Here is a 17,545-nt window from a genome sequence, read left to right on the forward strand (position 1 = left end):
GTTTGCCTGATTCAGAACGAAGACGAGCACTCAATCTCCCAAGAAGCTTTTCGCGATCCCGTGGTCCCTGCGGACTGAGCATGCGCAAGTCAGTGTGCCTGTTTTCATAGACGGCCGCTGCAGTGCTGCAATGGGGGCTCACGATCATTTTCGGCTGCGGCTGTTTGCAGGACTCGGAGGGGCTGGTTTGTTCCTGTTGTTGATAGTCCTGTATAGAGTCGGGTCTGAGTTGGAGGTGGGTTGGCAAGCCTGATAATAACAGCCAGTTATGTATGCCTCTCTATGGCAGTGTTCAAAAGGCTTTGTCGCTTGTAGAAATGCAGCGATTATGCCACTTTTAGACCGTATTTACGTTTTAATTCGCTCAGAGGTAGATTCAGTTGTAAATAAGGCTGCCAGATTTTTGCATCGCAGACCTGATAGTTCTAACAGTGGGTCTGCGATTGCCCTAAGTAGGTTTTGAGCAAATAATTACATATTAAAAAAATGATTGTCTTATCTCTTGACATTCTTAAATTATCAATTGATTAAGAATCATTGAACAAGGTGAAAGCTCTGGTAAAATAATTTTGGATATTGAGTCCAGTCAACCCCCCAAAAACCAAATATGCCATTACCCTTTTTGAAGATGTGTTGAATTACAGTTGCCCTCACCCTCAGGCAGCATGATCAGTGGATTAATATTGTGGCGTAAAATAACACATCTAAAACACACACTCAAATAATTATATTATTTAGTTCATTGTGTCAATGGAAAATGGAGCAAGGACAAACAAAGCAGTATTTTCTTTGGACCTACTTTACATATTAATTTTGATATTCAAAAGAAAAAATATCAGCCAACCTATGAGTTTATGAAATGCGGGTGATAGCTGAAATGAAAAAAAATATTTAAAAAATTCAATAGATGAGTTAATTGAAAAGTGTCATGGAGTGTCAGCTGAAAATAACACCAAAAAAGGAAATGAGACAGAGAGAAGAGTGGGAATTGACTGCCTAGGGCTCTTGGGAGCTTAAATAAATATTCTTAATGCTGGGAGAAAAGAAATAGTTGGAGGTTAGCTAGGGCAAGTAATGCAAAATTAATAACTTTCTTCTTTATATTCAGAATGTTCAGAATAAAAAGTTAATAACTTCCTTCTTTATATTTCAGGAGAAGAGGAAAACCTGTGTCCTCTCCACATACCTCCCTGCTCAAATTATAAAAATAAAAATATTGTTTGAGGCTGGCAATTCTCTGAACAGTTTAAGACACTTGCAGAGGCTCAGTATGAGGAGGAAAAAAATTGATCATTTCCTCATTTTGGTTAGCTTTATAAGGCTCTTCTGAGGTTCTTGATGCCATTTAGAGAGTAGTGTCCTTGTGGGATATCTCTCCCAGCTGCTATGCTTATCCATAAATGGTTTTTGTTTACTTTTCTCCCATAGTTATAGCATTCCATTTTATCGTATCTACGGTATCACTCCTTTTGTTACACTAAGCTTTAGAGTCTGAGGAAGTACAATGTAGTGGCATCAGCTTCCCTTTTCCATTCAAGTTGAAGTTATGGAAAATCTGAGTCAGTGTGTGACATTTAGGAATGAATACAGTGAGAGCCATACACTGAAATCTAATCCAAGGAATTTTTATTTTTATTTATATTTCCTATTTCTAAACTGCCCATCTCCCTCAGATACCAATGGGATATAGTTTGCTTAACCTGGAAGATGTCTTCCATTGTCTTTTAAATGGAACTGTATTTCTGAAATGGAATAGTTTAAGGATATTATTTAAGACTTCATCTTTCATCAAGTGCTGGTCCAGCCTATTTTAACCCAAATAAGGATAATTTAGTACAGTCATAAGAACTTACGGAGGGCCCAGCTGGATAATACCAAAAGCCTGAATAATCCAAAATTCCATTCCACAGTTATTGAGCAGATATGGGTAAGAAGCCCTAAAAAAGGGCCTGACTGCAGCAGCCACATATCCTTATATTCAAAATGAAATGATTTGCAATTCGTGATATTCAAAATGAAATGGTCTGTGATTCTGGAAGACAGTGTATTTCTCTCATAACCTGTAGCTATTGTTTGGCTGATCCTTGTTTATAAAATTGATTGCTCTCCTTTTACGGTTGTCCAAGTTGACAACCATCACTACATCTTGTAGCACATTCCGTTATTCAAATAGGTTCTGTATAAAATTATATTTCATTTTACCTGTTCTTGAATCACTGCCCAGTTTTATCGCCTCTAGATTTGTCCACATGGCACACTTTTCTGTACCTCTTGACATTTTTTCATGTAGTGCTTTTCTAGAACCAGATATGCCCTAGTCCAGGGGTCGGCAACCTCGGCTCTTTTATGACTCGTGGACTTCAACTCCCAGAATTCCTGAGCCAGCATAGCTGGCTCAGGAATTCTGGGAGTTGAAGTCCACGAGTCATAAAAGAGCCGAGGTTGCCGACGCCTGCCCTAGTCAGAAGTCCCTCAAAGAGAATTGCTCCAACTCTGCCGAGAATGTGTAGATTATAACTCTCTGAATTAATCAGCCAAGATGATTATTGCTGAACATATAACATATAACATTGCATATAAAGGTAGGGCATTCAAAGGAAGGATGCTGTAGTCTTTTGATAATTTTGGTTGATGCTTTGTGCTGTTTTTATGGTTCTTAAATTTATTTCTTTGGGGGGGGGTGTCAATGCAGTAACCAAAGCTGTATACTGTACTGTACAATATTCTACATGTGATTACATTTTTTTTTCTTCCATTCAATCATGTCTGATTCTTGGAAACTGCCTAGACAAGTCTCGGCCATTTTCTTGACGAGGTTTTGGGGAAGTGGTTTGCCACTGCCTCCTACATAGGCCTGAGGGAGAGTGACTGGCTCAAGGTCATGACTCAGCTGGTTTTGTGCCTAAGTAGGACGAGAATGGCCTCCTGGTTTTTAGCCTGATGCCTTACTCATTACATCAAACTGATTACAAAGCACATCCATGCAAAATCCAACAGTATAATATATTTAAAAGTTTTATGTTGTGAATTCAACTAATATAGCACCTGTGTCCGGCGGCTATGCATATTTGCTTTGAAGTATTGACGATAAGTGCTATTTGAGTGCCCTGCATATTGAGAAACAGCTTGGCCAAAGTGTTAACTTGCAGTAGTTCTTTTTATAAATAAAAAGTTCACGATCAGTCGTAACTGATAATTCAGAGCACCTCCCTGAATCACCTCCGATGTTGGAAGGTTTTGTGCTAATGTGCAAGATTCACGCTTGTTTAGCAAATCGTATCTGCTATTTTTAACATTCAGTTTCCCAATTTGAAGGGAACCTTTTGAACACACTCACTTTCCTTTTTAATTCTGAATTATTTATGCATAAATAAGCTGGTTAGATCTTCAAAAGCCTGCATTGTTTTCTTTCCTTCAAGAATTTCTATTTATACTAGCCTTCCTCTGTTGCATATAATTTAATTTTACTGAGACTGAAACTCCCAAGAAGTCTCAACCAGATTTCCATAATATGGAAATTATGGGAAATGCAGTTCAAATGCATCTTTTGAAAACTATAGTTAGTATATAAAGCATGCTTTCCGATTAATCCCTATTCATGTGCTGCTGTCCAACAGGAATTACCTTAACAGAGTGATGTTGATCTTTTCTAGCCAACTAGAGAAGCCAAGCCATTGGATTTCACAGTATAAATACTGATGGTTTATGAGCGTATGGATAGTGACACATTCCAATTTTTGTCTGCGTTGTTGTCATTGGCTGATTTCTGCAAAGCAGAACAAGTTAGCTTGTGCAGGAGATACTCCCCCCCCCACCCCCACCTTGTAAACTAGACTAGGAAGTTGAGAAAATTTCAAAGAATAAGAATGGAAAATCAGTTCCATATTATCGCCAGGTATACAAGTAGTTCTCAACTTACAACCATTTGTTTAGTGATCGAAGTTACAATGGCACTAAAAATGTGAGTTATGACCATTGTGGCATCCTCATGATCACATGATCAGCATTTGGATGCTTGACAACTGGCATGTATTTATGACAGTTGCAGTGTACCTGGGTCATGTGATCACTTTTTGCGGCCTTCTAACAAGCAAAGTCAATGAGGATTCATTTAACAACCATGTTACTAACTTATCAGTGATTCAATTAATAACTGTGGCAAGAAAGGCTATAAAATAGGGCAAAAATTCACATAACTGTCTTAGCAACAGAAATTTTGGGTTCATTTGTGGTCATAAATTGAGGACTACCTGTATGCATGTGTCTATATGGAGAGGAGGAATTGAACTCAAAACTTAGAAGGAAACAATACTTACTTAATCCTGATCTTTGTCTGGGTAAAGCTGATTGAAAATGCTTTGTTTGAAGGGTTTTTTTTGTTTGCAAATTAATAAAGTTGTTTCAAGGGTGTTTTTTTCGTCAGCTAAATTAATACATATGATTGAAGGAGGAGGGGGTTCCCTCAAGCTGGACCTAAACATTTGTCCTTTAATTCTCTCTCAGCCTAATCTACCTCACACTATTGTTGTTGGGAAAAAGAGAAGATAATGCAGCATATAAATCTCACAAAGAGGTGGAGTTATCACTTTCTGGACAGGTCCATTTACTAGTGACTGGAACGATGCTTCACAGTAAATCTGACCACCATTTAACTATTGTTTTTGTGTTTGATTTGGAAGGTGTTAAATCAATGGACTACTTATTCGTTGTGGCGGATACAGAAACCACTCTACAAGCTTGACCTAGAGTGGCCAAAGTTTCCAGAAGAATTTATTGGACAAACATATTGTGTTGCTGTTGATCATCTTCAGGGATTAGTCTATGTGGGACAGGTAAGAAAGAACAGGATCAAACTGTTTGAGAAGTAACAACAGTTACTCAAGTTGTGGTTATTATACTAAGAAGATGAGTAATAAAGTGTTGTAATCCTGTAATGGTTCTGCTGCTCCTTCAATTTATTTCACTTTTTATTTCAGAAAAAAGCTAATTAAGTGCAGATTTATCGCTTGATCATAAATTGCTTTTTTTTCATTCACACTTTTTGGTTTGGTTTACCATCTTCAAAGCTTACGCATTGTAACTTTATCTTGATTTGGCTTAGTAATGATGTTCTAATTGGGTTGATTAATTATTTCTTTTATTATATTTCCAATCTGCTCAGTTCCAAAATGACCCTGGGCAGTATCATACAGTTTTAAAAAAATTACATTAAAAAAAAAAATTGCATGCCTTTTTCTTATAGTTCTTCCAAAGAGCCTTGGTGGAGCAGTGGGCTAATGCCTCCTTAAGTAACACCAGCTGCCTGCAATTAGTGCAGGTTCGAGTCCCACCAGGCTCAAGGTTGACTCAGCCTTCCATCCTTCCGAGGTAGGTAAAATGAGGACCCAGATTGTTGGGGGGCAATAAGGTGACTTTGTAAAAATGCCGCTGGGGGGGCAAAAGCCCTAATAAGCAGGCATATACATAGAATGAATGAAGGCTATTGCTAAGCACATTGATTTGTGCTTCTTAGAGTGTAAGCCGCCCTGAGTCTTCAGAGAAGGGCGGGATATAAATGGGATTAAAAAAAAATCGCACACACAAAAATGTACTTGAAATTAGCAGTTCAATAGCACAATTTTACAGCGCAGAATTTTACCGCATCTGAGATTATCTAAAATATTTATTCTTCCAATTCTTTGTAAAGCCCTTTATTTGGATTCTGGCGTCTGGGGTTCCTTAATGCAATATCAAAAATTATTCCCAGCCTTATTAATATCCAACCTTTTTCAATAACTTCACTTTATTGTCTATTGTCTTATAAAACTATGGTTTTCACTGAAAAAATGGATATCCTTTCAATGTTAGATTTTATAACTCCAAAGATGTGACTGTGTTTTTGTTTTGCCAGCTTTTTTTCGGACTGCACCCAGATTCTCCTGTTTCAGCATCTGATAGTACTTTGCTCAAATGTGCGGAGTGTTCTCACACTTTTTCTTTGAAGTCTCTGGCCTGGTTTGCATAACATTATTGTGACTTGGCTTAAAATACTACTTGAATCCAGACCATAAGACACGTTGATCATGATCTGAAATCATGACTTTTTTTTTTAGTTTATTCAATGATGGTCCAGTCTTGTTGTGATTCAGGGTCAGCCTGTGGGTTCGGCATTTGGGTCGGACAATTCAGAGGAGGAGGAGGAGGGGGGTGTTGGAGAGGTTGCTGAGGGGGTTGGAGAGCTTGCTGATGAGAGCCCTCAGCCAGGCCCCTCCCACCTGGTTACGACGCAGACCCAGCTGTGTGAGCCTGACAGCGTGGATGAATATGACCCACAGCTGGCCCTGTTCAAGGACGCCCGACGCAGGAGGCAGTCAATCAGGAGTAAACAGAGGAAGGCAATGGGGCACCTTGGAAGGAGGCAGAGAGAAGCCACGCCCTGAACTGTATAAAAGGGGAATGCGTGGGAGGGCTGGTTTGCTGAAGGCAACCGCTTGAATAGCTCCTGTTTCATGGTTCGTGTCTTGTTCTGTTTGCTTTTGTGTCCATATATTTGGCAGGCTTAGTTCCAGCCTCTTGCCTTCTTGTAAAAGGGGTTGTCCCTGCCTTTTCTGCAGGGCCGGTAGCAGGCTGGTACAGAACAAGTCTGTCATCTGAAGCATATGCTAGCATGTAGACTTTGGACTTCTAAGAAATGGTGCAGGGTAGAAGGAATAAATTGGAGCTAATCCTACATGAATATAAATTGAATTAGGGACACAGAGGAATGGGTGAGTTACCCTTCCCTTGTTATATATGCTGTGCTACAAGCCGCAGTTGGATTAGTACAAGCTTGTAGTTTGAGGGGAAAAAATGAAAATAAATCAGGAAGGCTGGTCATTCAGCCAGCATAAAAAATGCAGAAATTCTGACTTAAGACTGGTAAAGCATGGCATGCCATATTTGGCTTTTTCAATATGTTGCCCAAGAGGAATCTGATTGTTTCTTTAAGGTATATAGTGACTTTATAAACCTTGCATAAGTGTACATCCTATTTTAAAGTTTATTGTATACTTTGTTAGTAGCTTAAAAATCTAATGCTAAAATAGTGAACCAGCTTCTTCTGTACTGTTTGCTCAGTCTCTTTATAGGGACAGCCTCAAGTAGTCCGTCCTAATGTCTAGTTTTCTCATGTAAATACAACAATAAGTACATTGCAGGTCTACATGTATTTTTGAATCATAATTTTCAACCTGCTCATACTTTTCAACCTGCAATGGCTAAAAACAAACTTTGACAGGGGTGTTGTATATTTGCAGCATTTAAAGATCAGAAGCCTAAAGCTCTTTTAAAACCAGAAATGTGTAATTTCTGAAATTTTAAGCGTTGTAATTAATCTGAATTCCCACGGTTGTAATTACAACCTTTAATAAAATGATTGTAAAAAAATTAAAATCGGCCTGAATTTTCAAACTACTGAAAGACTGCCAGGGTAAGACAGATTGATATAAAGAAAATTGAAGGCCAGACAACTCGACTTCTGTGTCCCTGATGAATTGCTGGAAAACGTGATCTGTTTCCCAGCTGTAGCTTTAACAGATTGTACTATCGTGGCAGAAGCAGCGGTGGCTGCCTTGCTGCAAAGAGCTTTGCTTCAGGAAATACTTTGTGACTGTCAGCTAGAGACATATGTAGAGCTGCCTTTTTGAAAATAGTCAAGGAATTTGCAGTTTAGTACAACAGTTCCAACAAAATCCAGCGTTATATATATATGTACTAAGCCAGTATTGTGGGATTCCTGGTGAATTTCTTGGGGCAGTTAAAAATTAACTGGCTGCAATCTTTAAAGTACTTCCTGGCTTGGGGGCTTTGTACTTGGAAGCCCCCCACATCTACCCATTGAACCATTCTTAGGAGTATGGCAGGTGGCTAGGAGAGCCAGGGGTTTTTTTTGTCATCACCCTCTGTCGGGAATGCTCACGGGAAGTTTAGGCTTTCTGCATTCAGAATCTAAAGCAATATGATCAGCAGCACCAACCAGGCTGATGTGTAAGTTGGAATGAAATTGCCTTTCATTTTGCTCGTATCTCGGCATTGTATAACAAAATTCTCAGTTTGGGAGAAGTACCTATCCATTTATTAAGCTAAAATACATTAGCACAGGGTTCCCCAACCCCAGGTGCGTAGACCGGTACCGGGCTGCAGCTTGCCAACAACCGGGCCGTACAAGCAAGCAAAGCCTCAGGCAGCACACACAACCACACAATCTCCGGTCTGTGGAAAAACCTTCCTCCACGGAACTGCTCCCTGGTGCCCAAAAGGTTGGAGACCTCTGCATTAGCGTACTTTGTGATTTTAAAAAAAACAACACAGGTTGAAATGTGTTTCATTTTTATGTGGATATTTTAAAAAGAGAGCCAAGTTGGTGTAGTGGTTAAGACCTTGGACAGGAGACCATGAATCTAGTCCTGCCTTGGGCACAGAGCCAGCCAGATGACCTTGGACCAGTCCCTCTTTTATTCCTAAGAAGTAGGCAGTGACCAATCACTTCCAAAATCTTGCCAAGGAAACTATAGGTTTTAGTCCAGTCAATCACCAGCAGTCAGCAGTGACTCCAAAACATTAAAAAAAGTGCATTTATGTGGCAGGAATGTGACAGACTGAGGAATGAATAAATAAAGCAGTACTGGTTGGAAATAGTCTGATCTCTGCTCTCTGTTTATGAAATATCCATGGATGGAAGGGCATGTTTGCATGGTGCCAAGTTTGAGGTATTTTAAGCCAAGTACAGGACTTAAAAATAAGTGGATCTTTTAAAAATATATCATGATACTTTAACTTTTTTTTACTGTGCTTTTATTTTACCCTGTTTTAGTTCTGCAAAAGTTAATTTGGTACCCTCTGTTGTTAAATGTTGTATATATAGTATTTCTCTTGTTTTTAATAGCTCTTTCGGGATATTTGATTAGGTTTTTTTGGACTTGTGGTTAGTTATAGCCTTTTTGTCCTTCAGAAAAGGCTTCTCATTGAATAGCGAAAGAAATAGATTACATTTGGATTTACTGGAACCTTCCTGTTAGGTGCCTGAATCTCAAATGTTCAAATGCTGAGAACAAGTAGGAGGGAAAGGCCATTGTCCTCTTGAGCTGCTGTAAAGCTTTCTGAAAGTACTTTTCTGTGTCTTTTGACAACGTCTTGTGCTAAATACTTGGGTGCCTTTCTTACATTTGGCATTCCAAATGCAGAATTTCCCAGCCAACATGGCAATTGTTGAAAATTCTGAAAGTTAATGTCTGCATAATTGAAGGATGCTTGGATTAGGGAAAGGTGGATTAATCTTCCCAAAACAGCTGTAATAATTTTCTCGATCAGCACACAAAATGATGGGTGTCATCTATTGTATTGCTATATCGGCTTATCCGGCAACATTGGCTTCTGTGGTCTCCTTCGAGCCACCAGTTACTTACCTTTTACATAGCTGCACTGGCGCACTCTGAAACCCGAGAGACACGAATTAACTAGTATTTATTAAATATATTTCCTTTCTTTGGTTGTTTTTTGGAGGTAACTATACTTGGTCAAGATCTTTGGAGTTACGGTATGATCATGTTTAAGGCTATTTACTGTATAAATTTAATTTAATTTAATTTAATTTTTAATTTTAATTCCATTTATATCCCGCCCTTCTCCGAAGACTCAGGGCGGCTTACAAGCTTAGCAGTAGCCTTCATTCTATGTATATGCCTGCTTATTAGGGCTTTCACACACACACACCCCAAGCGGCATTATTACAAAGTCAGCTTAATTGCCCCCAACAATCTGGGTCCTCATTTTACCTACCTTAGAAGGATGGAAGGCTGAGTCAACCTTGAGCCTGGTGGGATGCGAACCTGCACTAATTGCAGGCAGCTGGTGTTACTTAAGGAGGCATTAGCCCACTGCTCCACCAAGGCTCTAGAGCTGTAATGAAAAAATGGTTAGGTTTTTTCTGTCTGCCATAACTCTCTGATTCTCTTTTTTGTTAAGAGAGGTAATGATGATGTGCCAAAGGTCTCAGTATACTCTGAGGAAGGTTATCTTGTACAAACATGGAAAACAACCACCATTGAGATGCCCCACGGAATCTTTGCCCTGAGCACATCCAATGGAAGCTCTGTGTGGATCACAGATATAGGAAATGGTGCGTAGAAAAATTGTTGTTTAACATGGAAAAAGAATGCTGTTGTGTGTCTTGTGTTTTGCAACTGAAGTCTACTTTGGACTGAATTTTAAGTTGAGATGGTGCCCTTCCCTCAAAAAAATTGGAATCCACGATTAAACATATAGATCATATATATATTTACAATAAACATATATCAGTCTGGTACTCATCAGATATATTTCAGTTTTCAAATCCCATAAGTCCAAGTGAGTGTGAACAATGGCAACAAAATCTGAAAAACAGAGTCATTTTAAGACATCATACCAATATTTAATTTAAAAAGCATGAGTAATGAGAACCTCTCCGTCACCATTAAAATCAGCATATAGAAGTACAACCAGTGGTGGCGTTCAAATATGTGACGACCATCGGTTCTCTGTGTGGATGCCGCTTCCGGAAGTCCATTCTGGGCCTGGGCAACAAAAAAATAGCTACCGGTTCTGTCGAACTGGTACGAACCGGCTGAATCCCACCACTGAGTACAACCAATAATCAATCTAGAGTGAATGTCTTCAAAACTCAACAGTTGGTTTGGTAGCTTACTTCTGATCCAGGCTGACCTAACCCCCTTAGTTTCTTTCTTAAAAGATTTTCTTCCATGTTCTTAAGCCACTATCCCTCCTTTCTCAGATAAAAGGGGATAATGTTCTTTTCATCTGAGTGGTAGCAAGCCAAGCATGCTTCCACAAAGAAGGTTTCTAGTCACAGTAATCAAAATTGATTGATGTATCTGTTTCATCTCCATAATGGGTTTTCAGTGATAGAAAAATATGGTAGGGATACTAATGGGAGTTGGCATCAGCACCCGGTATGCTTTTTGAAATTCTGTGAATGAGAAGAGGTGATGGCACATCCCTGCAAGCCCCAGAATCTCTCACACATTTTTGTGAAAGGTTCTGCAAGTAATGCCCAAATGAGTGTACAATTTGGCTACAAATACAGCTCATACAAAGCATGGGGTGCAAATGGCTGCTGGCTGCATTCCCATTTGAGTAAAGCATTTCTCTCCATCAGAACTGGAAGAAAGAGGATTGTGAATCGATAAGTAGCATTGAAGGCTTTGGGCAGTGTAAGAACAAAAGACACGTGGCACTGTGGCAGACCACTTTCGGTGTCTTCACCGGCAGGACACTACAACTGACATGATTGCAACCGGATTCATTTTTTATGCCTGACCCCCCCCCCCAAAAAAAAATATCTGCTTTGAAATATGGTAGCATTGTTTGATTAAAATTCGGTTGTTTGGGATATCTGCAGCTTGCACCCTATTCTTGAATGGAGATTTGGCCACATTCTTCTCACACCTCTGCAGATCTTGTTATTTATTCAAAGTTTTGGGAGAATGAAGAAGAAAAGGAGAGGCCAATGAAGGGTTAGTGAGAGTCCATGATGCAAGGTTCTATACAGGTAGCCTTCAACTTACGACCGCAATTGAGCCCAATTTTTTCTGTTGCCAAACAAGACAGTTTTATTAAGTGAGTCTTGCCCCAGTTTGCACCCTTCCTTGTCACAATTCTTATGTGAATCCCTGCAGTTGTGAAGCTAGTAACACTGTTGTTAAGTGAATCTGGCATCCCGATTGATTTTGCTTGTCAGAAGGTCGCCAAAGGGGATCACGTGACCCCCCGGGACACTGCAACCGTCATAAATATGAGCTGGTTTCGCCAAGTGTCTGAATTTTGATGACATGACCGTGGGGATGCTGCTATGGTTGTAAGCGTGTGAAAAATGGTCACAACAAGTCACTGTTTTCAGTGACATCGTAACTTTGAACAGTCACTAAAGGAATGGTTATAAGTCAAGGACTACCTGTACTTAGAATCAAGAAGTTCTACCAGTTTGCCCCTGGTAGGGAATTAATTATTTTATTTGTCAGACTGATACTTGTGACTTTGTTGGAAAGTGTCAACTTCTTCCCGATGCAGGAAAATATGGACATACAGTGAAACAGTACAGCCCTTTAGGTGAACTCCTTCGAGTTATAGGCACCCCAGGTACAGCAGGTTCTGATACAAACCCGCTACAGTTTGACCAGCCAGCAGAGGTTTTTGTGGAATCAACAGGAAAAATTTACATCGTGGATGGTGATGGAGGACTAAATAACCGCTTGCTCAAATTGACAGAAGGTAAGCAAATGTAGGTCTAAAATGTTGATGCCAGCTTTTATTTCTAATGAGCTGATGTACCGTTTCCTAACTTCATATGTCGATTGGACTACGACTTACAGAATATGAAACTCATATCTGGAGGACGCAAGACTGGGAAGCTGCATTAGCGGCTTTTTCTGTGATAACAGAACACATTAGGAGTGGTTAAGTGGTTTGTGTTTGATGCAGTCAGCGTTAGCTGTTGACCACATGAACGTCGGTGGTTTTCTGGGCAACAATATGCCGACATTGTCTTGGGAATATTATTTTTAAACTTTACAGTCCGGCCTACAATGATGGGGCTTCCAGGTAGCCTCTCGTTCAAGCATTAACCAGGTTCAAGCCTGTTTAGCTTTTTTTTTTGAGATTAGCCAAGGTTTGGGAGGTGCAGCCACTTGCTGTAAGACATTTACAGAGATTATGAGATTCTAAATGAGAAAATGGTGTCTTCTCCCATGTGCATCAATTCTTGGTGACTCATAGATTATGATCTGCAGACATAAGCCACCAATATGCGTACAATTAAAGCTGGAAATTTACTGGTACCTTAACTTTTTATAAGATTCTAATACTAATACGTGGTCATGTGGCCGGCATGACTAGACGCCAAAGGCGCACAGAACGCTGTTACCTTCCCACCGTAGTGGTCCCTATTTTTCTACTTGCATTTTTACGTCCTTTCGAACTGCTAGGTTGGCAGAAGCTGGGACGAGTAACAGGCGCTCACTCTGCTACGCGGCACTCGGGATTCGACCGGCCAAACTGCCGACCTTCTGATCGACAAGCTCAACGTCCTAACCCACTGAGCCACCGCGTCCCTTAATACTTTTTCAATAATATTCTGATGATACTTTAAGATCTTAAACATATCTTAAAACAGCATGATTTTGCAGAATGAAAACAGATATTATATTAATAGTCAGAAACTGAAATCCTAATGTATTCTGCAATGGAAAGCTAGATTATATCATTTAATGCATAGCGGTGAAATACAGCATGGTATTTTCTGAATTTCTATGACACAGATATGCCTGCTTTGTTTTTCCTAATGTTAGGCCTTCTTCAGTTTTCCTCAGGCAGACCTGTTGTGATAGAATAGCAGGGCTGTGCCATACAGTATGTTAAACTCCCTTTATATTGCGAGGCAATCTTTTTGGTTGCAGATGTGGGCAAAAATGTTTGATCTTTTTGTTTTCTTTTTCAAAAGCAGTTTGGTAGTTTTTAAAGTGAAAACTGAGTTAAAAGTCTCAAAGTGTCTGATTGCACTCATCTTTACATCTTTTTAATATGACGAGGTGTATGAATTAGTACTTCAAAAGGTCCATATATACTCCTGGACTGTGAGTTCTCTACTCCTGCTTTCGTTTTAATTCTGATATTTTATTGTAAGCTCATTGCAGGAAATAATGTTTGATCAACATCTTTTTACTCACAGACTTAAGGATTCTATGGCTACGTGGAGAAAACGGTACTGCTCCTACACAGTTCAGAATTCCACACAGTGTAACTGTGGATTCGGTTGGGCGGGTAAGGAGCAGTGATAATTTTGACATAATGGCATAAAACATTAGAGTACTACTGACCACATTGATGAGGATACTATTGGCTGAGCTAACAACCATTTAGGTTTTATTGTCTCAACACTTTGTATGTGCACAAGATAACACACATACAAAAGGAGTGGGGTTTCACTAGTGCAGTTTCCCAACTTGTTGTTTTTTAATCCCCAGCCTTCCCTTCACTCCCAATACCCTTAAAATTAATGGTTGAGCAATTGTCTTGATGTGGCTATTCAAACCATTTGGATGGATGAAAGAGTTATACATATTGCTTGAATATAAAGATTTGGTTCATACCTGACATAAAGCATTGAGATGTTGATTATTAATTTAGAGAGCCATCCATTTAAGTTAGATTTTTGTTTGTGTGTATTTCTTTCTCAGTGCTTAAAACAGCGTCTTTGTTTGTACCAGGTCTGGGTTGCAGATAGAGCCAACTGGAGAATCCAAGTTTTTGAAAAGACTACTGGGGAATGGTTAGGATCTTGGGATAACTGTTTCACAGAAGATGGCCCTTACTCTGTAAGGTATAGTATCTGTGTGAATGTATGCCAATGTGTCCATTGGATAGAAAACTTTTCAACTAGTTAGTTGAACAAGAATCCATTTCTAGATAGGATTTCTGATGAAGTTTTCAGTTCCTAGGATAGAGCCAAGTAAGAGTTATGTAGCACCCTGAATGCTAGAGCAGACATGTCAAACACAAGGCCCGGGGGCCAGATCCGGCCCACAAAGTGGTTTCATGTGGCCCGCGAAGCCATCCTGGAAACAGTGAGGGAACGGCCCCCACTGCCTTGGCCCTGGCCCAGAGACCCTCCTTCTGCCAGAGACTCTCAGATCTGTCCCACTCCTGCCCAGGCCCCCATAGGCACCCTTGATGTGAACGATGTAGAGCTGGCCACGCCCACCCAGTAGGCCATACGCACTCTAGCCACGCCCACCCAGTAGGTCACGCCCACCCTGGCCACACCCACCCTGCCCCCTGAGGGCAACCGCAATGCTGATGCGGCCCTCAATGAAATTGAGTTTGACACCCCTGCTCTAGAGGGTTCACTAAAAATTCACATCCCCCTAATTTTGAAATGCGATTACTTTCATTATAAATTTTCCATAGCCAGTATACTTTTTGAAAGTGATCTGCCAGTGACTAGTAACCCTGGCATTTTTTCTGTGACTTGGACCTTAAAAAGCTCAATTTCACTTTTCTGGAAGATACCGTTAAAGAGCCCGATATTTTAAAATTGCATTTGGGTGGGATCCAAGTATTCAGCAAGGGGAGTTAGAAACGAGCTAGAATGAGAGACCACACACGCTCCTCCCCACATGTTTTATTGTTGCCAGAAGGGGAATGTTGAGCTCTAGGAAGGGTAAGATGTAGATGAAAATTGTTTCATTAAGGGAGAAACCCCCACAGCCTTTTTTGGATCCTAGGCAATTTGAATAATTTCCATTCTATTTAAATGTATACTTGCAGTGAAGAGGATTAAACTGGGATTTTATGCATTCTTTTATTGGCATACCCTTTCATGTGGAATAATCTCACGTTATTTTGGAACTGTATAAAAGGACTGCATCTTGTCATGGGCCAGTAACAGTTTGTAGACCAGCACCAGTCTGTGGACTACACTTTCTTAGTACTATTGGTTTTTTTTAAAAAAAATGCAAAAATACCCATACTTCATATATTCAGATAATACCTCTGAATATTGAAATTTGTGTCCAAAGAACTGCAGTATGTTTGTTATTGAAGGGCACCTGTCACTTTTCTCTATTTGTCCCAAACATTCCTACTGAAAATTGGCTCCAAAATACTGAATCCCAACAGTAGGATTTACTAGGATTTTCAAAAAGCTCTTAGAACAGCATTTCAGACAATGTTGGTGTCTATAAAGACAGCAGCCTTGCCTCAGATCCCAACAGAAAGATCTTTTTAAGATTCAATGTTTCCTTTTTTTTCTCCTTCCACTTACAGATTTACTCCTGATCAGCGGTATATAATTGTGGCCCACCTAAATATTAATAAGATTTCTATTTTGGCTGCCCCACCGGTAGGATTAATTGGGGATTGCATTGTGGTGGACACAATCCAGCTTGCTAAGGAAGTCAAGCCTCATCTTCTGGATGTCAGCTTAAGTACTGGAGCCATTTATGTGGCAGAAATTGGAGCTGAACAAGTACAGAAATACATACCTTTGGACTAACAGTATCTTTCAGGCCATACAAGCACAACCAGACGGATTGGGCTGCAGCTTTTACACTCTTCTCTGTCTGACAGATGATTGCTGTGCTGATTTGGGGGGGGGGTGTCCACAGGAGCAGACAGTAGCTGGCTGAGGGATTCTGCTCTACTGGATTGCCTGCTCTCTCTAGAGGGAGATTGTGCAATACTTGAAATAACTAATGATGCATTCTGTGCATTTCTCTCAGGGTTCGTTTTGCCTTTCGTTATTTTAGCCAAGTTTTACAGACCGTGTTTTAATTGGTTTTTCGTATAAATTATTTCTCTGGTAATAAAATTCCAAGAGTTTTACTGTTCATTCTTTTAATGTAATCAGAATTATGTGCTTGCAGTGGTGTCATCACCCAGCCTTAAATTTGTTTACAGCCAATGGGAGACGACAGCATATTGGATGGATGGATGGATGGATGGATGGATGGGACAAAGGAAAGGAAGGAAGGGTATTGCAGTTATCTCAGGGAGCACATCTTGCTCCATGAGCAGATAAGGTCTTTGAAAAACACGACTGCACTTCAGCATTAGCGGAGCCTGGACCAGTGGCAGTCCCTGTCCGCTGAAGGCTTTTCTAAGCCCAGCCCCTATTCAAAGCGTTCCTTCGGTTGCTGATCCGTTTTCCTCTTATATTTTGGTACAGTATTCTCAAATGAATATTTTTTAAAATATGTGGTATGTTGTGATTGTTCAGCCTACCGAGTCAATTTCATATATTTCAGTTGCCTTACTCATTATTGTCACGGTTCTTATCTTTTAAAGAAGCTTTTTCTGAATAATGAACGCATCCGTTATTTTTTAAGCAGAGCAAAACTAACAGCAATTTATCATCTGCACAGAAAAGCATTGTTTTGGATATTGACGTGTTATAAATACGTTAAAACACAGCATTATATATATAAAAAAATTGTGATGTAAAGAAGACCAACTTAAGGACAGCAGGTAGAACCACCACCTTAGAATTGATAGTTGTTGTTGTTAGTTGCGAAGTCGTGTCCGACCCATCGCGACCCTGACAGTAAAGATACCGAAATAGTGGATAGCCTCTGCCTTTTAGTAAAGGAATAAGCAGTCAAGAGAAATGCTACAGATTGGAATTCCGTAGAGCAGCCACAAAGGCTTTGTAAACGGTATTCAAATGTTGAGATGCATCTGTATTATGATGTGGTCGCTAGGAATCAAAAACCCGATAACACATAATCAGTCTTATCAGTTAACTAACATCGTTCCTCTGAACTTTGCATCTGTGCTCCAAAAATTCCTGCAAGATATTAGGATATTAACAACGTTGACCTACGTTGCTTTGAACCTGAAATCGCAGGATGGTAAGGTAAAAGAATCCTAGGAGGCAATGGCAAATCATGTCTATATTATAACACCACCCGCGAATAAAAGTCCAGCATGGAGCTTCTGCTCACTGGGGATTGACCTCTGCATGAGAAATATCTGTTAC

General features: G+C 39.9%; 1 protein-coding gene across 1 annotated transcript; it reads left to right on the forward strand.

Annotated features, from left to right (window-relative positions):
* The first annotated feature begins 118 nt into the window (after positions 1-118).
* On the forward strand, positions 119-16,397 carry NHLRC3 (NHL repeat containing 3). Its single transcript, XM_081314986.1, has 7 exons — positions 119-235; positions 4,680-4,832; positions 9,982-10,135; positions 12,082-12,282; positions 13,739-13,830; positions 14,277-14,389; positions 15,835-16,397. The coding sequence occupies exons 1-7, from the start codon at positions 131-133 to the stop codon at positions 16,061-16,063; spliced, it is 1,047 nt and encodes a 348-aa protein (XP_081171112.1). The 5' UTR covers positions 119-130; the 3' UTR covers positions 16,064-16,397.
* Positions 16,398-17,545: the final 1,148 nt, after the last annotated feature.

The sequence above is a fragment of the Vipera berus genome (genome assembly GCF_964194415.1).
Source record: "Vipera berus genome assembly, chromosome: 1".
Lineage (NCBI taxonomy): Eukaryota > Metazoa > Chordata > Lepidosauria > Squamata > Viperidae > Vipera > Vipera berus.